The sequence below is a fragment of the Oryzias latipes genome, chromosome 21 (genome assembly GCF_053564925.1).
Source record: "Oryzias latipes strain Hd-rR chromosome 21, Olatipes_Hd-rR_3.1".
NCBI lineage: Eukaryota > Metazoa > Chordata > Actinopteri > Beloniformes > Adrianichthyidae > Oryzias > Oryzias latipes.
In genome coordinates, this window is record NC_136257.1 from 3873809 (window position 1) to 3900288 (window position 26480).

General features: G+C 40.8%; 1 protein-coding gene and 1 long non-coding RNA gene across 2 annotated transcripts in view; both read right to left on the reverse strand.

The window, feature by feature from the left end:
• Positions 1-21022, reverse strand: part of tmeff2a (transmembrane protein with EGF-like and two follistatin-like domains 2a) — a 157201-nt gene extending 136179 nt beyond the window's left edge. The window contains exons 1-2 of the mRNA XM_023950647.2: positions 19234-21022; positions 2583-2692 (exon numbers count right to left, since the gene is read on the reverse strand). Coding sequence (XP_023806415.1) covers positions 2583-2692; positions 19234-19423 — 300 coding nt within the window. The 5' untranslated portion in view covers positions 19424-21022. The remainder of the gene's footprint in view (positions 1-2582; positions 2693-19233) is intronic.
• Positions 21023-22494: 1472 nt separating this feature from the next.
• LOC144988898 (uncharacterized) lies at positions 22495-22885 on the reverse strand. Its single transcript, XR_013652971.1, has 2 exons — positions 22762-22885; positions 22495-22682 (listed from the first exon to the last, which is right to left on the reverse strand). It is a non-coding gene; the product is annotated as an uncharacterized LOC144988898 (long non-coding RNA).
• Between the last annotated feature and the right edge of the window lie 3595 nt (positions 22886-26480).

Genomic DNA, 26480 nt, shown 5'->3' on the forward strand with positions numbered 1-26480 from the left:
AGCAGTAGGGCGGTCGACCCATGATCGTAAGATTGCAGGTTTGATGCCCGCCTTGCATGTGTCAAAGTGTCCTTGGGCAAGACACTGAACCCCATCTTGTCTCTGGTGGGCGGTTGGCGCCAGTGTTCGGCGGCGGAACGCCACCAGTGTGCGAATGTGTGTGTGAATGTGTGTGTGACTGTAAAGCGCTTTAGGCCTTGTAGGTGGAAAAGCGCTATATGAGTATACGCCATTTACCATTTACTTACATGGTATGGCCCCTCCTATATCAAAGACCTCATAGTGCCTTACCATCCAATGAGAACACTTCGCTCCCAAAATGCAGAACTGGTTGTGGTTCCTAGAATTAGTAAAAGTACAGTTGGAGATGGAGCGTTTAGCCACCAAGCCCCTGTTTTATGGAATAAGCTCCCAGCTCATGTAAAAGAGGCCGACTCAGTTTCTACATTCAAAGTTAGACTGAAAACATTCCTCTTTGGACACGCTTATTGTCAGACTACTTAGTATTCAGAGATTATTTACCTAATGAGATGACACATCTCAAGGGGCTTATCCTACAAACAAATAAATTGAAATTAAAATTACTGTTAATGTGTTTAAATTAAACTTAATAACAATAACAATTAGTTGTTAGTAGGCTGATAGTAATTTTGAAGCTGGGGTAACTATGGTGCACTGGGGTTCTGTCCTCTCTTCTCATCTACTTCTACTTTCCTTCTCTCCTCTATTCTTGATTATTATTCATCATTTAGTTCTCCATGCCTCTGTTTGGTGCAGTGCCATTCATGTACTGTCCCTCCTTCCCACTCCCCTCCTGGGGAGTGGACTCGCGCCCCCAGCCGTCCCCCAACTCCATCTGGATGAAGCTCATCTGCTGGACTTTAAACACGTAGTTGTAGGGTTAGATAAGTTAATTCTTCTCTATGAGTTCTGTTTCATTGCCTGTCCGTCCTGGGGGAGGATCCCTCCTTCATGTGGGCACCCTTGAGGTTTCGTCTTTTAAAGTTAAAGTTTATTATTATCCTATTGAATTCTATGCATGATTATTGATGCATTGTTGCATGATTCTATGCAGGATTTATGATCCTTTTTGATTGTATGTTTACCTTACAATTACCGGTACGAAGCCCATTGAGATGACTGTTGTAAAATTGAAAAATTACATAGAATTTGAATTGAATTAATAATTCACAAAATGCTATAACACAAAAAAGTAATGTAACACAACAAAAATATTAAAATCATGGGGTTTGCTGTGAAGTGTGATCTAAACCTAGTTGAACCTCTGCAGCATGCATGAAATCAACAAAGATCAACAGAGCCAACTCACACATATATAAATGATCTCAAGGTTCCAAACACTACGCAGCAAACCGTGAGGTCATTGCTGTGTATGGAGCCTGATTTTACAGGAAGCCAGCCTGCAAAAGCACTGGACTGCTTTGTTTGGAGTCTTTGACCAAAGCATAAAATCAATCCCACAGTCTAGTTTCAGGGTTGACATACTACTCCCACCTTGAGTAGTGGTATGCCATTAGGTGGGTATATTTAACGTACTGGTTGATGTATGGAGAACAACTTGTGAACCCAGTCACAACCCTGTGAACCCTGTAATTAAACACTGACATAAAGAAAGAAACAAAACGGCAATGGGGTTGACACCATGCATTGAGAATCCTTGAAGTATGAACATACATGTTGACTGACAAATGGTTTTGATGTGTTTTGTTCTCCTAAACATTTATTACAAGCATACTTTTTACAAGTGTTGCGCTGTAGGAGACTTCTGCTGTGTTCACACCAAATGTGATTCGAGCGGCAGCAGTGGCTGGTTTTACTGTTAAAACACACAACGAGGAGCAGCTAATGTGGTTCGATTAGACAGCAATGGTAAGGTTTAGGTGGTACAGCGAAATTTATGCAGCATAGCACGCATTTTCCAGAGTCGAAGAAATGGAAACTTTGGAGAATAGTCACATTGCGTCGACCAATCAAGAGCTAAGCTTTGGTAGTGACATGTTGATGATCTGGTCAGCGGGTAGAGTCCAAGACTAATTGAGAGAGAAAGTTCATTGCTAGTGTTGTAATCTGGGGATCAATGCAGGACAGAAAGTCATCCAACTAGGCCACAGAGACAGAAGTTGGAAAATCTGAGGTATTCTCATCAGATGAAAACCAAGTGTGAATTCCCCTTATTCGAGTACGAAACAGAGGCGGCTTGCATAAAATAACATCTTTTTAGAAAATCAGCTAAACACAAAGCGATTTAGACCAACACTTTTCAAAGAATTTCAATTAATTCGATTTAAGTGTTTTACTTTGCTCATTATTCCTTTATTTAGCATTTATCATAAATCAATCATTAAAAAGAGGTAAATAGAAGGGAACCTGCACTACAGAGCTGTAAGTTGCTCTCACAGCAACCCTCGTGCATTATTACAACACGTAACAGAACCCAAAGCTTGATCGACCTGCAGTTTCTATTTAAAGACATCAAGCTCGAACAAGCCAGTTGACTTGCAGTGTTACACTCAAAGCAATCTGACATCAAAGCAAGTTGACAAAAGCCTTCTGGGTCTTACCTTCAAATCGCAAATGCACGTCACCATCTCTCCGATTCTTAAACATTCCGCATCAAACTTGCATGTGTTTGTGTCGCACAAGAACAGGTCTGTGTCCCGGTCATCGGAACCTGGAGGGCGAGAGCGTAAAAAATACATCAGTGACTAAATGTTTCTTTGTTCAGCCCTCGAGCAACTGCTTCCCAACCCCGAACCTCCTGTTAGTTATTAGTCATGGCACCTAAAAAGAAGACACACTCTTTGATCAAATTGCGTGCAATTAAAAAAGACAACGCCATGGCCTTTTCTGCCAAAGGGATAAGCACGCTTAAAGAAGTAGTGCGGAGTCAAAGGAAGACATGAACAAAAGGCTCTTCTTTTTTGATCCTCTTTCTCAGTTTTAGCTGATAATTGTGGCCATAATCTCTACTAACTGACACGATGGGTGTTTTTTTGGCACGTCAGGTGCTTCAATGGTCGTAGCACGAGATTACACCCCTTCGTTTTTATCTGCTCTTTTTTCCCCCTAAATATTTACTTGAGCTCCACAAGGTTGACTCTCGGGGAGCCGTCCTGAAGAGGCGAACCTGAGCTATAGACTGATTCAGGCTGTGTTATGGATCTAAAATGACAATCTGAATCAAATCACAGTGACATGGCCACGAGACGGTGCACTGGGCTCCAGGCTATTTGTCTACCTGAACCAATGGCCCACAGAAAAAGCTCCTCCGTGTACACAAAGCTTTTTTCGGAGAGAAAATTGGTTTAGATCTGACAAAATTCCAGCTGACACGGAGATGGAAGTTTGATGTTGAGGCAGAGGCAGCAGGAGGTTAAACTTGCAGCCACAGTTGTCACAAAAATAATGTCATTCATGGTTTTTGGTAAATGACCTCCACATTTAAGAGTGTCATTTGAATCTTCAAAGGGAAAAACTTTGCAAAATGAGCAACTTACAAACACAGTGTTTTCTGATTGACAAAGACAGCTCCTTATGTTAAGGGGCTATTCGTTCAGCAACCATGCGCTGACTGGGAAACCACCAAGAACACCATATTCTGTCATTGATGGGGGGGAAATTCAAACTGTCTTTAGACGAAAAATTAAGAAGTTGACCAAAAAAAAAAAAAAGTGGTGTAGCGGCAAGAAGGTTAGAATCCAAGCTGGGACCTTTATGTGTGGAGTTTGCATGTTTTCCTTGTGTGTGTTTGGGTTTTCTCCGCATACTCTGTCCATTCCAAAAGCATTCTTCCTAGGTTATTTAGTGACTAAATTGTCATTAGGCGTGAATATGTGTGTGTTCTGACAGGTTGGTGATCTGTCCAGGCTGGACCCCTCCTTCACCTAACACAGGGGTGTCAAACTCATTTTCACCGAGGGCCACATCATCATAGCGGCTGTCCTCAAAGGGCCAGATATAACTTAGACATGTAACTAAATGTAATGAAAAAAATAATATTTGCTTTTTACTCTAGCATAAATTCTTTTACATTTGATTCTGTCAGGTTAGGTTAGTGGACAGTGTTTAAGTCCTAATGTACAGTTGCCCAATCCGATATTTCAACTCCAATTCCCCCTAGATATGAATAAATACACACCAATTTTTATTTTAATAATTTGAAAACTTTTATGCTCTCGCGGGCCACATAAAATGACATAGAGGGCAACATTTGGCCCCCGGGCCTTGAGTTTGACACATGTGACCTAACAGTTGCTAGGATTGTCCCCATTAACCCAGAAAGAGACTAAGAAGGTTTGGAAGATGGATGGATGGAAAACAACATGCCTTGAGTCGAACTCAAAAATATCTATTTTCTTAAGTTTTTGTCTAATTTGTACTGAGACGATTAATCAACTTAATTGATTAATACAGTATTACCCCCTTTTATGGGGGGGGGGGGGGGGGGCATTTGCGAATTAGCTGAATCCGCAAATAGGGAGAACCCCCCACCCTCCTTATTTATCAAAATCATTAGTCACAGTTATTAAGAAAAAGGCGGAGACAGAAACAAGCATGTCCCAAATTTCTAGGTTTATTCTGACCTTTAGAGCCATTGCAAACTTGTTTATCAATCAATATAAATGATTACAGTTATCCATACTGAAAATATAAGTGCAGCTACAGTAGTGTGATAACCATGCTAAAGTACATCCTATAAAAGCTCCTCTCTCTGCTTTTTTACCTAGGCTTTCAGAATGACAACATAATTTGATGCAGTCAAAAAAAAAAGGCGAAAGGAACTAAAGGTTCAGAGACTGTGGTGTGATGGGAATTTAAAACTGCACATGGGCATTGCAAATGCACATCTTTCATGTTAAAGATGAACATCGCCAGTTGCGTTCTCCTATTTGTCTCACTTCATGGTGCTTCGCCTCAGGGGTTACTGACTGATCTAGAAGGAAAGGCGTGCCACATCCTTAAGCTTATTTAACCTACACCTCAAAAGAATGACTATGTAAGCGTGTTAAACGTTTATCTTCTCTGAGACGAAGCATTTCTTCAATGGTATAAAAAAGCTACTTGGTTGTGATTAATCACATCTTATAAAAAAAACTGCTCAGTCTGTCTCACGTCTATCTGATACATTATCCTCTATAAAGTGCACTTCTACTCTTACGCAGGATTTTTGCCAGACTTCATCCCTTAAACAACTTTCAATACACCTTGGCAAATGACAAAATTTTGACATTTCCCTTTAAAATGCACATTTTTTAACGATATAAAGAAGGGGATATCTGAAGCAATCTTCAGCCTGGATTTTTTTTTCCTCAATCTCCAAGTGTGGCAGAAACTGCTAATACAAAAAACTCAGTGTTAAATTGGTACAGCTGATGGAATTCAGCACAAATACCCCAAGGCAAGCCTCTCAATGAAACAAAACACTATTATCCGTGACCTTAGCTTCATCGTGCCCTCTTCACGCTTTTTGCAATACCCGCCCCACCTTCTTTACCCCACACATAGATGTCTCAGCATGATGGACACTCATACACACAGAGATCTGTAACCTGTGTATGTTTATCAATGTCCCTGTGCACTCGAAAAGGCCCTTCTTGGAATAACAGAACCTCAGCAGACAATGCTCCTCCGTGAAAGAGAAGTCCACTTCAAAGTGAACCTACTCCACAACCTACTCCTTAATGACCATGAAGTATCACATCTTTGTGGGAAAACACAATGTTTAAGGCAAGACACAAGAGGTCTCAATGCTTTAAATTAACAGACGAAACCAAATATTTTGCCTGTACAGGGCCATAGAAGGTGGTATTGGTGGGGTGCACTGCAAATGTTGGTTATTTTGACTGCATTTATTTCAGCTTTGCCTTTTTGGATGCTACACAAAGAAACCCAAAATTTAACCACTGTAATTTGTTCTATGGAAACAATATAAACGGAAACTCTGAATTGGTTAAATAACTCCTTCTCCCTTGTGTGAGACGAAAACAGACGGGTCTTTGACTACACGGATTTTCACCTCAGGAAAGGAACAGATTTTTTCAATGTAGAATCCTGAGACATAGCAAACCCAGCTGTCCTTATGGCTAGATCAGAGGCGCTCATGGTGGCAGAAAGAGGGAAAACCTGTGCTAGCACGTAAAATACTAAGGTCGTAGACCCCTCAGTGAGCCCTTAGGGCAAAAGGTTTATGCACATTTTTTACAACCTGCAGGCTACAAGCGACAAGTCGTTGGAACTGCCAGATTTACAGTCTAAGGTGTGTCTCCCTTACGTTGCATGGAGAGTACGTCTCACGACTGTCAGTTAGTTTACAATGTCTCCGTTACCTCTCCCCCCGTCTTCTAGAGGAGTGGTTTTCCTGCCACTCCCATGTTAAGTAGTTCATCCACAAACTTTGGTAATCAGACCCCATGCCCTCTCTCTCCTCACTGAGTCCTCGTAAAATGCATGTTTTGTGTTAGAAATGATGTTATGTTTTCCTACCCCTGCGGCAGCCCAGTGACCCCAAAAAGGATCAAATGGGTTAATGAGATAGATGAATAGATGAATGAACGAATGAATGAATGAATGAATGAATGAATGAATGAATGAATGAATGAATGAAGGTTTTCGCACTTCCAAAATTAAACTTCGTCATCCATGGCGAAAATGAACGAATGTGTTATAACGTGCGTTATCGCGTGGACACGTCCCCTTAAATACAAAATAACATTTTATAAACTTTTTATTTTGAAAGTACAGTTTTATTTTGACCTGTTTTCCATTTCTCTGGCTTTTTTGCTGCAAAATTAACACATCAACAGAACTGCTGCATAAAGCTTGCATTGTGGAGGGATGGATGTGAGACGCAGACATGACGGAGGCAATGGAGACGCACCGCAGATGGACCAGTGTGAATCAGCTTTAATACAAAATGCAAGGGTGATGTTGGTAAGACCCACGCATGTCTTTCAGATTGTTCTTTATTTGGCCCCCCAACCCAAATCCTGCAGACAGGGTCCTATAGGAGCCGTGAGGCAAGAGTGTCAATAAGGACCTGCATCATCCGTGCAACTCAAATAAGACTTACAAATACTTCACGGTACACTTACCACAGACACGACAATAGTACATTCCCTTTTCAATGAGTCTCCACGGAACAGCAAGACCCACCTTCGCTCCCCTGAGCCCATAAGAACCCAGCATTTCAGAAAAATGTCAATATGTTCTGTGGTCCATTTGGTTTGTGGTATATTGCATTACCTTTTATTTTTTAAAATGGGTCTTGCTTCTTGTGGGTTAAGAAACACCGTCCCTCTAGGACTCTCCATGGGCTTGGACAACCCAAAACCTGCAGGAGTCACATGTAACTATAGCTTAAGATGTCAAGTTGTTGGAGCCTAGCAAGATATTTTGTGTCTAGTTAATGCAATTATTCGTCACAAACAGTTGGTCTACCTTTGTTCTCTTCTTGGTATTTGCCTTTTCCCATAATGTATGTTTTTTCTTCCAACGTTTCCTGCTCCTTTTCATCTATGCTAGCAACAAAGATAACAGGATTTTAACCCTAAAAACTTTTACCTCTGATTACACGATCTATAAAATATTTAGGCTGTTTGAGCACACATTTTTGGCAGTCGGAACCGGGTTTCTTTAAGCAGGAAGCAACAAAAAAAAGGTATTTCTATTTAATAACAGGAAAAGAAAATGCTACTCCTCCACACGCCATTAAACTATCATATGAACCAAGAAACAGATGTGCAGACTGGACAATTTTTTTTTGGGCTAGAGGAAATCATGCATCAGTAGAAAACAATAACTTTGAGTGGGATTCATGACTGCTGGAGACATTGTCGTAGTGCTATACAATACAATGCAATCATGACACACGTGACAAAACAATCCGTCTGGACTGAAAATACAAAGAGGATTGTCTGTGAAGTGTTTACCAGGAAAAACTACAAAACAGGTTTTGTTAAGACGTGAAGTTTCTGAAAATATATAACGATAAAACAATAACAAAGATGCCAAGAGATTATCATTTTTCAGAAGCACAGAGGAGCTGTCGAAGTGTAGGCTAAAGGGAAATTGCAAAAAAAACGTGTTAAATAACAAATGCAGGCTTCAAGCACAACCTAATTTTCACACCTAAAAATACATAATTAGACATCTATCTATTTAAGAGAAACTGATGTGTGCAGCAAAACAGGACAAGCTTGGTGCCATGTGTAGATTTTAAGAAGAAGTAAGCTTTTTACAAAAAAGTACAACCTTTGCCTTGCTTGTATAGAATTTACCATTAATAATGGAGAAGTGGGCTGGTTACTCGATGGTTGCAAGAACTTTATAACACGTTTCACAAATACAGCCTAAAAAATTGATGATGCAACACTTTCCTTAAAAGCACAGAGGTTCCGAACAAGAAACATTTTAGATTGTGTTAAATCATTTATGTATATTTACAAAGCACACATCGATCAAGCACAACAGACTGCATTAATACATCTCAAAATTAAGAACTGAAAAAAACTGGTAATGGTAACTGGTGTATATTTGTATAGCGCTTTACTACCTTCTTGGAAAGTTTACAGCCAAGGTGTCATTCACCTATGCAGGCACACATTCACACACTGATGCCAAACTCAGCTGCCGAACGCTGATGCCATTCTATAACCACCAGGAAGGTGGGATTTAGTGTCTTGCCCAAGAATACATTGGCGAGCAACGCTGGAATCAAACCTGCAATGTTCCGATCAGACGTCGACCGCTCCATCTCTAAACCACCTTTTTAGTGAAGACTTTGATTTATTAATAAGAATGTTTTTTTACAACGTGAGAAATAAATCCTCATTCCTTTTTGGTCCAGCTTTGATCTTAGACCAACTCAAGAGAACACCTCACGATAAATCCAAACATCTGCCTGTTCGTCGGTGACCTGCCTGGCTGCTGAAGCGCTCTGTAGATCTGCTTCGAGACTGCAGAACTTTGGGTTTGTAATGGATTTGGGAGCCCAGAGGTTGTCTGATTGGGCCTGCTCCCGTCCAGAGATCCTTGCCTGCTTGAGGTTATAAAGAGCCATATGTTGTAGGAATTGCAACGTCTTCAAAATCTGCTGATGCTATAAAGCTCACTCTTCAATGTGAAAAGCTGGCACATGCTCTTGTAAACATTCCATAGAAAATCCACAAACTGTGAATAATCTTTAGGTTTTATGTAATTTTTTTGTATGAATTCATTATTTTAGATCATATACAATGCTGTAGAATTATTATGGTCTTTAAATGAAACAACTTTATCGCAAATAAGCAGAGTACAGGAAATGTAGGTATGTTTTACTTCTTAATATTCATTGGAAGACTGGAATTTGCTCAGTGGCACATTTGCTTCCAAGCCTTCTCCGTGAGGTACCACAAAGTTCTGCCCATTTCAGCACTTTTGGGGCCAGAGAACATCCCCATTAGAGTTCCTCTCAGTCCATCCAGTGGAGAGTATGCATTACAGCGAAGGCCACCTGTCAAGCTGGCTACCTTCCTCTTGGCTCCTAACAAAAGACCTTTTCTCCCCTTCCAACACTCGAATGTTCTAAATGATATTACCCCATTCTAGGAATATAAAAGTTTATAACCCTGAATAATGGGTTCACATTTTTTACAGCTGGTCTTTATGTGCAAGTGAAATGCTCCTTGGCCAGTCGGCATCAAGAAATGGACAATGAGGTTGCAGTATTGCTTTTGTTAGAGACCAGTTCTCTAAAAAGAATATTTTAAAACACTACATGTATGTCAGACATATGTCAAAAAAAGCATTGAATCTTTTCACTCAACTTGTGCCTTATTCACCACTGCTCTTTCAGGTTCATGCAGGCTGTCTGCAGGCGAAAAAATGACAAATCTGTATGGGGCACCCATGTGGTTTGCAGAAAGTTTTAAGATTGTAGACTGCTCGGTGAGCCCGTAGACCGAAAATGTTCATGCACATTTAATTCTACGGGCTTCCTACAAGCAACAGGTCGTAAGTAAGGGTGAAGTGGGTGAGAAGCAGGCGTATTGTACGATTTTTCAATTCCCTGAACACAGCGGACTGTGGAGGGAGCTCATGTTTAAGTGATAAGGGCTGTAATGTATCACCTGAACACCCTGTGCCAAGGACCCAGTACGCAGACGTTAACAATGACTAGGGTGTGATGTTTTGGTACTGTACGACAGCACGTTTGTTATAAGTATGAGCAACTTAAATCCATGTTCTTCTGCTCATCCAGGACCGGGTCGCTTGAGCAGCAGTCTAAGCAGAGATGCACAGACTTTCTTATCCCCCAGGCTATTTCCTCCAGCTCCTCTGATGGGGACCCCAATGCGTTCCCAGGCCAGCTGAGACATACAATCACTTCAGGATGTTCTGGGTCTTCCCCAGGGCTTCTGTCCAGGGGACATCTGGACCAGATGCCTGAGTCATCTCAACTGGCTCCTTTCAATGTAGAGGAGCAGGGGCTCTACTCCAACCTCTCTCTCGGGGTGACGGAGCTCTGCCCCCTATCAACCCACCCTGCGGAGGAAGCTCATTTCAGTCACTTGGACTCAGGACCTCATTCTTTCAGTCATGACCCAGAGCTCCCGACCATAGGTAAGTACTAGAACAAAAATCGATTGAGACCTATGCTAAAACCTTTTTTATTGGTGGGGGACTGATTACTTTCAAAGGATTTTTATGTAAATTCTTTATTTTTGGGGATTTTATTAAATATCAAACTATATCTAAACTTATAGCCCAGCAATGATCTAAAGACACTCATTGTCTATGTACAAAAAAACATACATATGTTTGATGTGACCAATTCTATTTTAATCAGTGTCCTCTGTCTGAATGGAATCCATTTTCAGCCTAATCTCCTCCATCATTGCTTAAATGGTGAACTTGCTCTACCCTACTAATGGTCACGGTAAAGACGTAACAGCGATACAAAAGTGAAGTGGGTTTAAGCCAGGGGTGTCAAACTCATTTTCACAGAGGGCCACATCATCATAGCGGCTGTCCTCAAAGGGCCAGATATAACTTAGACATGTAACTAAATGTAATGAAAAAAAAAAATATTTGCTTGTTACTCTAGCATAAATTCTTTTATATTTGATTCTGTCAGGTTAGGTTAGTGGACAGTGTTTAAGTCCTAATGTACAGTTGCCCAATCCGATATTTCAACTCCAATTCCCCCTAGATATGAATAAATACACACCAATTTTTATTTTTATTTTAATAATTTGAAAACTTATATGCTCTCGCGGGCCACATAAAATGACATAGAGGGCAACATTTGGCCCCCGGGCCTTGAGTTTGACACATGTGGTTTAAGCCATTATATGACGCTATACTGAACACAGCTGTCGACACTTTGAAAAGACTCAATTTGAGTATTGGATTGTTGTCTTTGTTTTTCAGTGTTATGGTGATATTTGGACAATTTGCTAACTTTATATGTCAAAAATTATTTAAAAAAAATAAAACATCCCATGCAGAATCAAGTTTTCGTGATTTTGTGACAGATATCAAAATGTTTATAAACCCTGTGGGGAATCCTAATAATTAAGCTCAATAGTTTAAATATTCCATTGAAAAAGTGTTGGTCTGTCACCAGTGTAATATACAAAAAATGGTCTATACATGAAGTATGTGGCATCTGGCACAGAAAAAATAATTTAAAATAAAACCAAAACCACAACATAAACGGTGGAGTTTGTAATATAAAAGGCTATGCCACCTGCAGGACTATTCCTTATAAGAGAAAACGTGTTTCAATGACAAAACCCGAAGGACGAAAATGAAAGCAATAGAAGAAACTAACAACTAAATTGGAAGATTTAACAAACACCACTGAAAACCAGGCCGATCCACACACGTTAAGAATAAAAAATTGTCACCACAGAATGTTAGTGTCAATGTCAATCTAAAAAAGGAAGTTCTGCACATTTGCAAAGAAAATCATACAGCAAAAAAGTCATCCAGCGGATTTTCGAAGTCACAAATATGCTCTTTAAAACGGCATTTTTCCATCTGCTCCGAATTCACAACAAGTTGAATAAATAAATACTCAGAAATACAGATTTAAGCTTCATTTTCTTCATATTTGTCCTCCACAATGGGAAAAATCCTATAAGAACATGTTAAAAACACACAAAAAACATGTTTTTCCATCGGAGTGGGTGATTAAAAAATTCTTAGTTCCCAGTCATCAAACTAGTAAGAAAGCAAGAACAGCTGTAATGACTGAAACCCAAACAGGTGCAAATGATTAAAACGTCAGCACAGAGGGGCAGAGGACATAAATTAACACAGGACCAGGTTATTCAATCAAAGAACCAAGGCCTGAAAAAACACAGAGCTAACAAACAGAATGTTTACAGGTACAGTGTAATAAAATGACTTTATCACACTGACATAATGATTCAGGAGATCGCTGTTTGCCCCAACAGTTTCATCAGCGCTCTCATTCTGTCTGCTACCAAATGTTAATCGCTGCTGCCGGTTTCCACGGGATCGGAGCGCGGCGCCGCGTCAGAGGCCAGGAAAACGGATACTTCCTGCTCCTGCTTTCCAGCTCCAGGAGAAGAGATTACAGTGACCTGAATAATTAACGAAAACAAGCTGCCAAACATCAAATATTGAACAGGTGATGTTTATATGTTAACGGTTAAGATGGCGAGCTAAGCACTTTCTTGTCTAAAAGAGAGATGCCGCCTGTCCTCCGACCTACCTGGAATCTCACTCCACTAGGAAGATTTAGGGGTCCTTTTCCCGTGTTTTAAGCTTCATACTGATCAATAATTAACAAGACTAAATTAATAATGAGGGCTGAACAACCACAGTGCTGGAACATCCTCTCTTGGCCCTTTCTTATACTTTTTATTTTATTTGATATAAACTGGCAACAAGTGTTGAGCGGCTTATTTTGGGTAATGCAATAAAAAAACACATTAACATGATTCTAATGAATAACCTGAATGAAACAAAGTTTTGGGAAAAGTTTTTTGTACCTTTTTTTTTTTTTTTTCAAACAGGCAGCGCCTCAGCCGCCCCATCTCCTACCACATCATCTGTTTACTGTCAAGGGGTGGTGACTCGCATGCAACTCTGGGGCTTTGGACCGTCGCAGTGACGACGCTTTGAGGCAGACGGCTGATTCTGGACAGACTTCTGTTAAATCACTGCGCCTGATGGGATGTACGAGAGGCTTTTGCATATTTCGCGCTTACCCCTGTCAATATAATTACCCAGGCATCACATGGGGGCTGACACAGCCAACAATAAGTAGAGGTTTTTTGCTGAAGGAGGGATTGAAGCCTTTTTTTCTTGAATTAACCCCCTGGGACACGTGAGCCAGATAATGGGATCATAGAAGAGACTTCTGCCATGCTCGGTCACTACTGGCGACACGTCAGTAGTGACCGAGGACTTTCTTCTTCATGCAAGCAATTCAATTGAAAAAAATGCATTGAGGGTTAGTTTTTTTTTTATAACATCTATTTGACATCCACTCCAATCAAAATCGTGTTTTTTTGTGTTTTTAACATGTTCTTGTGGCATTTTCTGATGATATAGGACTTACATAAAGAAAATAATTCTTTAAGTAGCGTTTCTGAGCTTTTCTTTAATCAGTTGTTAATGGTTGTGAATCAGGACCAGATGAAAAAAATGCAATCTGAAAAAGAGTGCATTTGTGACAGAAAATAGATCCATGTTTGACTTTGTTTTCTTTGTCCAAATTGGCATCTGGCTCCAAACTATACGGTTGGGTGGTTCCAAAATTGCTCACCATTTTTCAACCTGTGGCGTGCTGTAACCAAGTGGAATGGGGTGTAAACAGAGAGCTCTCAGCAACTGGGAGGGGAAGGCGGTCAGCGTTTCTGTGCGTCAACAGTCCCACCCACAACTCAGAGGTGGATTTTTATGAACTACCACCGCTTTCCAGATACTGTTTCCTAGAAAGTGACAGTTTTTGTTTATTTTGGCTAAAAGCGGAGTAATCGTAATTATAATACCAATGCGACCGCTTTTACAACAGCTCAAAAGGATGATCGGAGTGGGTCTTTAGAGCACATTTCAAACATAAAGTCAAAAGTTTCAAATTTTTAAATAGTTATGCAATTAATTATAGATTTTTTGAAGGTTTTACAGCCATAATATTAGCTGAAGTTGCAAAAAAAAAGTAGCACAAGATCTTCGGAATAAAAAGAAGATTTAAATACTTAAGTATCAACAGGCTGTTTTGTCTATTTTTGCTAATGTAACCACGCTTGCCAAGAACCTCAATTTTCAATCTCATTGACTTTGAACATTTATCAAACATTTTTCTAACATTTTTAATGCTTTTAACCTCAACACCAGGCCTTCAATGCAACAAGGAGTTGGAGTGTAACAAGATGGAAAAGTTAGTTTCTACATCTTTTGAATAAAAAAGAAAGTTGAAAACAAAAATCACATGTTTTATAGCCTTTGCGGGTAAAGATTTTGACTATCGTGAACATGAAGAGCAGAGATATACAGCGGTAATAAATCCCTGATCCACCAGCTGTAAGCTATCCAGTCTAATCTATCTGAACGGACAGTCAGAACTGGATGTTCCCTTTTTCCATGGGTTTAATACAGTCCTTGAGGCCTGTTTCGTGTATGATGCAAAACAGCTGGAGGCCAGGGTAATACCGGCAAAATTACCATGTAGTGAAGCACTGCATCTTTACGGATCCTGGGTATTACATGTATAGATTCATACATTGTCTCTTCAGAAGGTTGGAATTAAGAAGAGCACCTCTTTTTTTTTCAATTCAAGCTTGTAGACAAACAGCAAAGCCTTTATGTATACATTAAAAATCCTATAAATAAAATAATTTACCTGCACACTTAATCAGCCAAGAGCAAAGACATAATACAATCAGACAAACAAATAGACCACTGTTCTCTGGTGGTACGAAGGCAGGTTCAACAACACCCAGGTGGAACAGAGAGGGTTTGATTGATCCTGCTGTGGTAAAAAAATAAATAAAAAAAGGTGCAGTGGAGCTTCCCAAAACCCTCTTTTCAGGCTGAAAGCAGTTCATCTCAAGAGGAGCCATCATAAAAACAACTCCATCGCACACCTTTTCCTCCATCTGCCATAATATCTAATCACCATCGTGAGCAGTAGAGGGTAAGTCATACTCTTGGCAAGGACCCATAAAAATGAATATCAGCAGTTCTATTATTGTATTTTGATTATTTGGCAATCTAAAGAATCACAGCTTGCCTGCATGAATAGTGTTTGAGGACTTATTCATGGAAATCATTCAAAGATAAGGTCAACTCCCTACTTTTTACCACACCTTAGGTTCTGGCACTGCTATGACTGTCACTAAGGGTTCAACTCATTAAGTCAATTGTTACAAGTCAGTGCACCCCTGGCATTGAAGAAGCCTTTTCCAGCCAGTGCTGATCTGTATTTCAAAGAGCTCAGACCCCGAGGTTTCTGATACCACCAGCAATAAAGAGGCTTAAAGTTCCCATGTCTCAAAGGTTTCTTCAGTTGGTGCAGCAACAGATACAAACAGTTAAGCCGGCCATCGTTTCAGTCAAGTTCCGGGTAAAAGACAGTGTTAGGTAGCCTAAAACGTTCATCACAAAGATGATGTCACATGTTTTTGATGAAAAAGGGTTTTCTTGCAGAAAAAAACTCTAATGTTTGTTTTGCTGTTTTTCTTCAAACATCGGCGGTCTTTCTCTTTCACAAAAAACTCATTTTTTATTCGTGTTTATTATAAATATACAGCTATAAAGATGTAAAGTGTTCGTTTTCGTGGGAAAAAAACTGACTGCCAGAAATTCCTAAGAATTCTCATTATTGTTCTTACTTGCCAGTCTAATCCAATTATCAGGAGTGTTGGGCGTGCCGTCTGTGGCTACACACACCTGCTGGGAGTTCAGAGACTTCTGTGAACCACTTGTGTTATTAGGGGCCATTTTATCTGGAATAAAGACATTTCTCCTGAAGCTGTCGTGCTAATGTCACGTTTCTAGTGTTGTCGAGGCAAAAGCGCACACTAACGGAGGAGTAGCCAGCGGAGTTCCTATTGCGTTACTCATGACACGGAAAAAACGTGTCCAAGGGTTACCTATTCCACAGAAGTTGTGCAGGGCCAACGATGCCGAGTATGTGATACAACGTTCACACCCGGCATTTGTTGCGTGTTCAAGAAGGTGCGACACGCAGTTTCATGAACACGAAGGAGCGGCAGGTAGGGGCTTTTTCTTTTTTCATTTTTCTACAGTTTACAAGCACTTTTCTGCTACCTACAGTTAGAAGAAGGTTGTTGCAAAATGTCGAATCTTGTTCCAGGTTTTTGTTTCACAGCTCTATTGCGATATATGAGAGACGTGGTGTCATAAAATTCTGCAGAAAACCGAGATTGGTAATTTTCCCTCTATGATCATGTTTACGATGGATGGTACTTCCCTGTTTTGAACTGATTGGCTCCCTCTCTGTGTGTGCATCACACTCCACGTGATCATAACCAGCTGCTCGGGAGAGGGAGAAGCGCAGCGTCGCTGCGACCCTGAACGCACCACACAAAGTATCAGGAGGAGCGCCGCTCGCCTCATCCGTAGGATTTTCTGGCTACACCCTCTTAGTTTACAGTTTTATGGTTTTTATTTATTTTTCTCTTTCCTTTCTTGTTCCTTTCCCCCCTCTACTCGGAAAAAGGCTATCCACGCGTTACTACTGAATCCGAGTCCCTGATTATTGAAAGTTGGGCCGGTTGAACTCTCCGCATTACGTAGAGCCCGAGAAGGGACTTAAAATATGCGTAGCGACGTGTGAAAGCGAGGGTTTTGAACGCGGAAGCCCGAAACGCAGATTTACCAACGTTTACCTAGACTTTTCATTAAAAGCGGACGCTTGAATGCAGGCTGCCGTGGTCGGTGTGAATGTAGCCTAAAAATCCTTTTCCGCCTAGTTTTCTGCAGCTTGGAACCCAGATTTAGTCTCTTTGGGGCCCTTGCACAGCAGCTTGTACTCCCTTTTATCATGCATTCATTGAACACTAGCTTCCAGCTATAAAACAGTGTTGCTGCAACAACTGCCATGGTTTAATATCGGGATTTGCTTCACAGATTTTACCCAAATCCCTTCAACACAATCTGAGAAGCCCCTGGCCAATGGATTGAAAAGATGTTGCTTTGTTTGACATTGTTTTTCCATCTATATTTTTATATGGAGATGTGACTTTTTAAAAATGTTTAGTATAGAAACAAGTAAACTGGTGCTATTTTAGCCTTTATAGCACATCCCTGTGTGCGGTTTCACACGAAATCTTTCATTTTCTTACATTAAAATGAATGGAGACACTTTGTGTTAGATAACCAAGCTGACCTATGAGAGCCATAAAATTTGGCAGTTTCTGGCTTATCCTCCATTGCAGTCCAAAGCAGAAAGACTTTTTATCCTAAAAGTCCATTTACATCCTTTTTCTTTTTCTTTTTACGCCTTAGAATAAAATCTTCCTCAATACTCATTCAAAGGCTGCATAGCAGAGACGGAAACCTCATTTTCCTGCCAGCACAACCCATAATTATCGTTGTCTTATCACTAAAGTGACACTAAACTCATCATATAACCATTTCCCAGTCACTTCTCCCTGGAAGCAAAGGTATCACACGAGTGCTACCGTTAGAGCACACGTGGACAAGAGTGGATAATTATGGTCTGACCAATTAGGCTGTAGTGAGTTTATTATTGTTATTAACATTAAAAAGGTTCTTATCGTATGTACGGCATGCCACTTGTCATAGTCGATTTATTCTAATTGACACTGGGGGCACACGGGTCGCGCGGGTGTTCTCAGCATATGCACTTAAGCCTCATTAAGGCGAGATTAAAAAAAGTCTTCGCCGAAAACGCATGCAGGAGTGTGTCGGGAAGTGGGTGGGTGTCGGGCAAGTGTGTGTCAGGACAGGATGTGTGCCATTATCAGTGGCGATGTGCGAAGAACCTCCACCGTCAATAGCAGTGGCACAAAACAGGACCAAGCGTTAAAACAAAACCAAAAAAACAGGCAATCGGAGGCGGTACCTGGATAAACGTCGATGTGATCAATCCCTAGGGTTAGTTCATAGAAAGGATTGCTGATCACTGATGCTTGAAACTAACTCCTGCTGCAGTCATGAGGAATTTTTTTAGCTCAAAACAGAAAACAAGCAACCAAACCAAAAATAATCACACCTAATTTTCCAAGGGATTAACAAAAACAATTTGGTTGACTAATCCTAATTTAATTAGCATGTTACCTTCATCAAAATAGTAATTAGTTGACTTTATTTCCAATTAGGCTTTAACTCGTGCTTATGCTGAGTCTCATAAGCAGCACAGAAACATCTTCTAGCACCTTTAAACAGTTCGAGGAAGCTGCCGTGGCTGAAGAAGTCTCTTGTTTCTTTAAGAATGCCAATTATAATGCAAGCCTACCCCTCCGACTCAAATGGCATCATGACTCCATATTGATGTCTGCCTTTTATGAGCTATAATATCAATACTGCTACTGGGCCTGAGTGTGTGATCGGCTGGGAGCTATTTTGAGGGCTCAGTCTTGGATGGACGACAAGGGAAAATATATGGCAACACTGTGGGCTGATTTACAGAGCGAGGAGAAGAGGCGCTGCGCTCTGAGCATCCAGCTCCTCTTCTTTTATGGGTTCCTTTTTGTTGTTGTTGTTTTTGTTTGTTTAAGAATGAAGGGGGGGGGGGGGGGGGGAATCACCATTGAGAGATGATGGGAAACAACTTCTTTTCCATGTTTGTAATTGCAAAGGTGGATCTAATGACACACCGTAAAGATGGATTTTCCCTCATGAAAATGTGTCTGTTTCTGGCATAAACTTATTAAAACTATTATTATCAACATGTAAATTTATTTTTAAATATTATTACATTTTGAAATATTAACCATTTTGTCACTATTTTTAATCATTAAATGTGTCCTCTTTGATAGACATTTAATAGTAATGGAACTGGTAAATTTAAAGACCTAATGTAACACGCCCCCCAAAAAATGTATATATGATGTACGTAGCCCTTTCAGTTTAGGTGTCATCAGCTTAAATGCTGACGTGTAAACTTTGATTCGCTTTTCCTGCCCAGTTCTGGAGAATTAATGACTTCACGCCTTTGAAACTGAGGCTAAAACTTCGGGGGGGTTAGAAATCCAGCAGAGGTCTCACCGGAGCAGTTCCAGCCGGTCGGCGTCTGGCAGTCGCTGAGGGACGACGGGAAGGCGCGCAGCTGCTCCACAGGTAAAGTAGCGAGGAACGAGACCAGCGTGATCCTGAACCAGCCTCCCGCGGCGGCGCTCCAGCGGCGCGGCCGGGGGCGCTCCTCCAGCGGCGCCCGCGCTGCTGCGGACGGACCCATCTCTCAGTGGCGCCGGCCGCGAGCTGGCAGAGACACGCGCGTGAGCACCGACAGGTTCCGCGAGGCGCCTAAACACCCACGGCGGACCATCTTCCGACAGACACCGCGCGCCCCATGTAGCAGAGCCGCGTGGACACTGATCAAATCCACGGAAAGCCGGGAAGGAAGCAGACTCCGGTGGAAGGGAGGAGAGCGGGGAGGAGGAGGAGGAGGCTGCCGGAGCCGCGATGGAGGTGGTTTGGTGGGATGGAGGAAAAAAAAAGTTAGCAAGCAATAAGACTTCCGTGCAGAAGAGGATGCTAAGGAGTAGAGAGGGGGGAAAGGATCAAGAAAGAAAAGAAACTTGAAGAAAAATCAAATAAAAACCATAAAACTGTAAACTAAGAGGGTGTAGTCGGAAAATCCCACGGGTCAGGTGTGCAGACAGCGGCCGTCGTTGATAGAATCCACGGGTGAGGCGAGCGGCGGTCCTCCCGGTACTTTGTGTGGTGCGTTCAGGGTCGCAGCGACTCTGCGCTTCTCCCTCTCTCCCGAGCAGCTGGTTATGATCACGTGGAGTGTGATGCACACACAGAGAGCGAGCCAATCAGTAACAATTAGAAATAGATATTTTTTCGCATTTAGAATTGGGCAGGAGAAAAAAAGAAAATAAACACAAAGAGTTGGAAAAAGACGCACTAAAACAGGGGTCTGCAACCTAAAGACCCTCTCCAATGAAAATAGTCTGTTTTGGTATTTTTTACAAGTTCTTGTGGCATTTTTCTGATGATGATGGAGGACATATATAAAGAAAATGATTCTTAAATTTGCGTTTCTCAGCATGTCTTTATTTAAGTCACTGTAAATCAGGAGCAGACAATCAAAGGCTGTTTCAAAAACAGCAGGTCTGTGACGTAGAAAACACGTTGGAAGCACAACCTTCCTGCTCCGCTCCATTCTGATGCTTCCACCTGCAGACACACAGATCCATGAACGTCTTTATTTTCCTCGTCTGAGCTGGAATCTGGATCTAAGCTGGACGACTGGAGAGCTCCAAAATTGCCCCCCATTTTTGTTTCCCCAGTAATGTTTGGCTATGTGAGCCACAAAATCTTATCTCACCCTTTACAAAAAGAAGATTGATTTCTATTCATGTTATCGATAAGCATAAATTAATTGTTTTGTTTTTTGTCTGGCTGAAATACAACAGAAACATAAAGAAAAAATAGCCTTTTTTTTAAAAATGTATAAAATAGTTTAAAACTTGACAGAGGTTCACATGACTTCCTTTCAAAATAAAAGACATCCTGTGTCACATGGAATCTTCTCAGCGCAGCTAATGTTGTAATAATGGGTATTGTAATGTCAGCAGTAATTAAAAAAAAAACTTTTTTATTTTATCGTTGTTTTATTCATCTCTGCCAGACATTTGTAAATCTAACCACAATGAAATCAGATTTAATTAAGTCACCTTACCATATTTTTTAAAACCACTTAAAATCCTTTGATTTGTTAAAAAAAGTAAAATCTTAGAATCCTGTACGCCTTGATTCTGGTTTTGCTTATTGATACACTGTGGTAGACAGTGCACAAGAATCCACCAAAATACTTCAGTTTGACTTGTGAGACATTTTGTTTTTCAATTGTTTGTAAATGAGTTAACTAAAGCTTAGTTTAGCTTGCTTTACTTTTTTACTTGCTACCTCTTTTCACTTTGCTTTTACTTTTTATAATTAAAAACTTGAATTTACTTTAAGAGCCAAGATGGAGAAGTAAAGGAGCCACATGTGGCTCTGGAGCCTCAGGTTGCAGCCCCGTGCGTTTAAAGCTCCAGTCCCTCTAACTCAGTAACAAGTGGAGGGGTTCATGGCTGAGGAGGAACTAAAGTCAGAAGAAATATGTATATTTTTGCGGTTTTCAATTGGTAACACATTGACTACTGTCAACGTGTCCAATCTCAAGAGCACTGTTCTTTCCTCAAAAAAAAGAAACTTTATTTTAACAACAAGAAACAGAAAGTAAAGCAATTTAGATTTACAACTTGTATGTGTTTCAAAGGGTTTGATACTCTGACATTCCGACACAACTTTCAGGATCGCCATTCTATTTCAGAGAGGAACCGAATACAATTACAGTTCAGAAAGCAAAGTACAAGGGTAAAACTATAAAAGAATAAAAGATTAAATAAAATATGATGACAGAAATATATAATTCTGAAAAAAATAGATAAAAGACTAATAAAGGCTTGAATAACTTTCATGCTGGATCAAAAGCCAGTAAACAAGTTTTTTTTTTTTTTAAACCAGTTGTGGGGGCTGTTAAAAAATTGAAGGTGAAGACGTCCTTTAATGCTATTTGTGTTATATATTTGTATTTTAATTATTTAGCACACATATAGACGGAATGTATTGCTGAATTTCCCGTAGTACATTTGAATAACAGGTTTAATTCTTTGAGTCAGAAAAAAAAGCTCGAAATTAGACAGCAAACCAAGACAAAAATGAAAAAAAACAAAAACGACCAAAAGAAAGATATGATTTGAAGAAATTCAAAGTGAAGTCCCACTTTGATCATCTTTAAATCTATTTTCAAAGCATTCCCATATTTTATTGTGATCATGTTGATGTTTTCTTTGTTTTCTTGTACATAGTTGTACAGTTTATTCGAAATTTGCTTCTAAATTCCAAACCCCTTCCCATCACCCATAAACTGAGCCATCTGGTCACCATCACTCCCACTAGGTCATAGCTCCTCAGGCCTCCAACCTAACATTACCGATGCAACAGAAACGGCGAGAAATGTTGGGGCTCTCCAGCCGTACAGCTTTGAGCCAGACGTCAGCTCTGATGGGAAGAACGAAGACGTACATGGATCTGTTTGTCTACAAATAGATGCATCGGTATGGAGCAGAGCAGGGAGCTTGTTGCCTGTCCAGGGTATTTTCTAAAAAATACAATCCTTGTCAAATTTTTTCAATATATGACCTCCATCCCCAGAAAAATGCTACAATAATGTTAAAAGACAAAAACACTGTCATGATTTCACAAGGATGAGGAACCCAGATGCTGCAACCCAGAAGGAAGACAGGTAAGTGGAGGATGAGAATGGATTTATTGTTTGCTCCAGATGTGAAGATGGCTGGTTTGAGGAGTGTCCAGGTTAGACGTGGCTGTGGCGTGGCTGGAGGGTCTTGAAGCGGTTAGCGGCTGCCGAGAGTTTCCGTGCTCCTGAGGCGTAGAATGGAAGGTCCGTGCTGCCGTCACTCGTGAGCGGTAGGATCCTGAGACAGGGAGCAAAGAATTAGTTAGAGCCAGAGACTTGGAACAAAGCTGTAACGAGGCTAGAACCAGAGCAGTCACCATAAGGGGTAACAAACTGGCGTCGAGTAGTGGCGTTGATCTCCTTTTGAATCCACAGAAGATGATCAGGAGAGTGATGGCAGCTGGTGGCAATCAGGAACATTAGGGCAGAGCTGGAGGGGGGAGGAGACCGCCAGGCACCGTGACAGGATTTCCAGTTTCTTAGCAGTTTTACAGCCCAGTAAGAACAACTGTAGCCTCAAAACAAGCCAGACTTTTTTTTTCAGCCTCAGGGTGCCCAACTGGGAGTGTTTCAGTTCCACGTTTTACTGCAGGTAGTCGGTATTAGTTAGCAGAATGATGCAGAGAAAACTAACATTCTTGAATTTTGGATAGATGTCGAGACGTAATCACACCTGCTCTTATGTTAAAATAGCGTATACTTGTATAGCGCCTTCTACCTTCTTCGAAGGCCCAACAGACAGGCACAAACCCGATCAAACATTCACACACTCCGCTGCTGAACACTGGCGCCGACCTTCCACCAGAGGCAAGGTGGTGTTCGGCGTCTTGCTCAAGGACACTTCGACACAACGCTGCACCACGGCCGCCCTTATGGGTAGATACGGGCTGTCTATGGGCAACAAATGCATGTGTGGGGCAAGCGGGTGGCCCGCATGAAATAGCAAAGTTGTAGACCACTTGGTGAGCTTGTAAAGTGAAAATTTTCACGCACACTTTCTTCTCTGGGCACACTGTGAGCAACAGGTCATAGCAAACGCTTATTTAATGTAGAAATGTAGGTGAGACGCTTGCCCGTTGCTTTTAATCCTCCTCCCAAATCCAGCTGACGGTGCCAAGGGGGCCTGGGAGGGTTGGTAACATTATAAGTGCAGGTTCCTTCCGACCTCATGCGGGTCAGACAGTCCCCATCTAGCCACAGCAACGACTGTGGCTAATGCTGAGTGAGGTATAGTACACACTGTACAACAGCCCCACCTAAGTGTTAAAATGTGCACAACTTACATTATCCTCACAAATACTTTATGGAACACTTAAAACACGCACGAGAATTGTATGTTCCATTTTCCGCGAGGCTCAAGGGAACTGCAAGACACATCTGCCCTCCCCTTAAGATGCTCCTGTCTAAAACCCCGCCTGGGCCCGGACAACCCAACAACCTGTGCACCCATGCGGCACGTGACTAAAGCCTTAGATGTAAGCACATGCATACGTACAGTTACGTTTTCTACCACTGCTCAGGGGGCAATGCTTTTGTCCTTGCATTATGCTGCAGGTTTAACCGATTAAATACATGGAAAGTAAAAGTAATGGAGTAAAAGGACACACAAGGGCAGAGATAATCCTCCCCTGAAGGTTCAGTGTGAACCGACAACAACCTCTGACAGTTACTGGTACTCTCATAACTTTAGTTTAGACCTCACAGTTGATGATTTAATGGTTCAGGAATTTTTCTTCAAGGTTTGAAGGTATTCAGTGAAAATAAATGTAGGAAGAGTTTCTTTATTCTGTGTTATAACAGGGAGTAACCGGGGTAAACAAAGGATGTTTTTGCAATTTTCTTTTAAAAGAATAAGCAGTTTAGTCTCAGCTGTGGTGACGTCTAATTGAGACTGCACACATTGTGGACTAAAACATCTAGACTGAAACTCAAACTCTGGTCTAAAAGAATAAGACAAATTCTATGAACATCAGAACAAAAGTAATTATTAAAGAACAAACTTTCTTATCTTTTTAAAGTAACAAAAGGCAGCCACTGTAAAAAACCAATTTGCTTGAAAGCTGAATGAATTAGGAGATATTGCCGCCACTCTGGCTGCTATCGTTGGTGAACATTTGTACAAAGCAAATGCAGTACCTCCACAAAAGCTTTCTCTGAAGTGTTTTTGTTACATTTTTGTCATCCTTCACCACAACACTCTGGTTTTAGTGTCAATTTAGTTCAGAGGCAGCTCGAGCCCACTTTTATTATAATACGATGTCTCTTTTCCCAGTGTTTGTAAGAGCTTAACACAAGCCTTTTATCTGTCCTTCCATTCTGCAGAGTTTAGCAAAGCTTTCTCTGTTTTTTATTATAAATATAGGTGTTTGACCAAAAAGCTGAATACACCCTGAAAGTGCTGGGATTAAAATTTAAACACTTTAGCTTTGCAGTCAGGGTAACGGCGAGATTTGACGGAATGATAAGAATATTTTTGAAATGACCACTGGGGCAACATGTTGCAGGCTATTCAGTTTTTTGACTCGCAAAGTGTCACCATGTCATCAATAATATATAGTGTACATATACACTCATATATATGTATATTTATAAGCACTTCATGGCATAAAAAATCATGAAAGCTTTTTTAAAGTCTTGGATCCATGGACAACAATACCTTGAAATCCACTTAGTCCCACTCTGATCATCTTTTTATCTTTTTTTAAAGCTTTTTTATTATGATTTTGCTGTTTTTAGCCAAAAAATTTAAAAAAAACTTGTTTTCTAGGACATTGTTTCTGCAGAGCAGCAATAGTACATTTAAAATCTGTCTCTGAGTTGTGGGCGGGACCATTGGTGTGGAGCAACCCACCCCTACTTCCTCTTCGTAATGCTGAGAGTTCTTTGTTGACATGCTCTCCCGTTGGCTTACAACCCCCCCCCCCCCCCCCCCCCCCCCCCAACCAAAGAGAACCGGTGCAACTAAAAGGGTGAGCAACATAGCAGCTATCCAGTCGTACAGTTTTGAGCCAGATGCCAGCTCGTTTGAAGAAAACAAAGTCTTAAATGGATCTACTTTTCTGTAAGTGGATGCATCAGAACGGAGCAGAAGAGGAAGCTTGAGGTCCACCCAGTCTATATTCTATCTAACAAATACAATCTTTTTCAAATGCCCTTTTGATTTGAATAAAGTACTACTCGGAAATCAATTTTGAGCTAAATTTCCTTTATATGTGTATTTCTATTATGAGACTAACGCCACAAGAACACGTTACAAACACCATTTTCATCTGACTGGGTCCATAAGATAGACATATTTTCTCAAGTAAGCAAGTTTAGATAAAGGTCTAATCTGTGGTGTTTGGAAGCAGTGAGAGGGGTCAAACCAGCATCCAAGACCTCTGACTCCATTCACCCCAGGATCACAAACTGTTTAGACCAGAAACTCTAATTAAATGTTGAATCCAATTACAGGAATGGTAATGAAATGTTCAAATGTGTGAGCTGCTCATTGAGGTGTTTAATTACCAGGAAGTCTGCTCATCTGAGAGATGCCACACTTCAGAATGTGGTTGGAGAAGAGATGGACACGAGCTTCGTGGCTTACATCGGACTCCTGCTTACATTCATAAAGTTACTGGAGTGTAAAAGACACTCAGATCTCAGTGTTTTTCCAGTTTTAAGATTAATGGATGAACAAAACTAGGAAATGAATAAAATACATTCAAATGCCAAGAAGACATAAATTGAAATGATTTGCGTCTTTATACATAATATCAAGTTAATGAGACCCATTCCATCTAAGCTCACGCACACAAGCTAAGTCCTGATTCGACTTTATCAAAGCTGCAGCACAACCCTCCTCCCACGTAGTTTAGTTAGCCTGATTGCATGCGTGCCAGAGGATCACAACTGTTGACATTTTAATAAGTCTTGCAAGTCATATGAAAATTTGAGATGTATTCTGACAAAGAAACTGCTGTATTGAGTGATTGAGTACTGTGAAAGCAGAATTCTGATTGTTATGGGTTTTTTTGTGTGCCATATTCATGCAAAC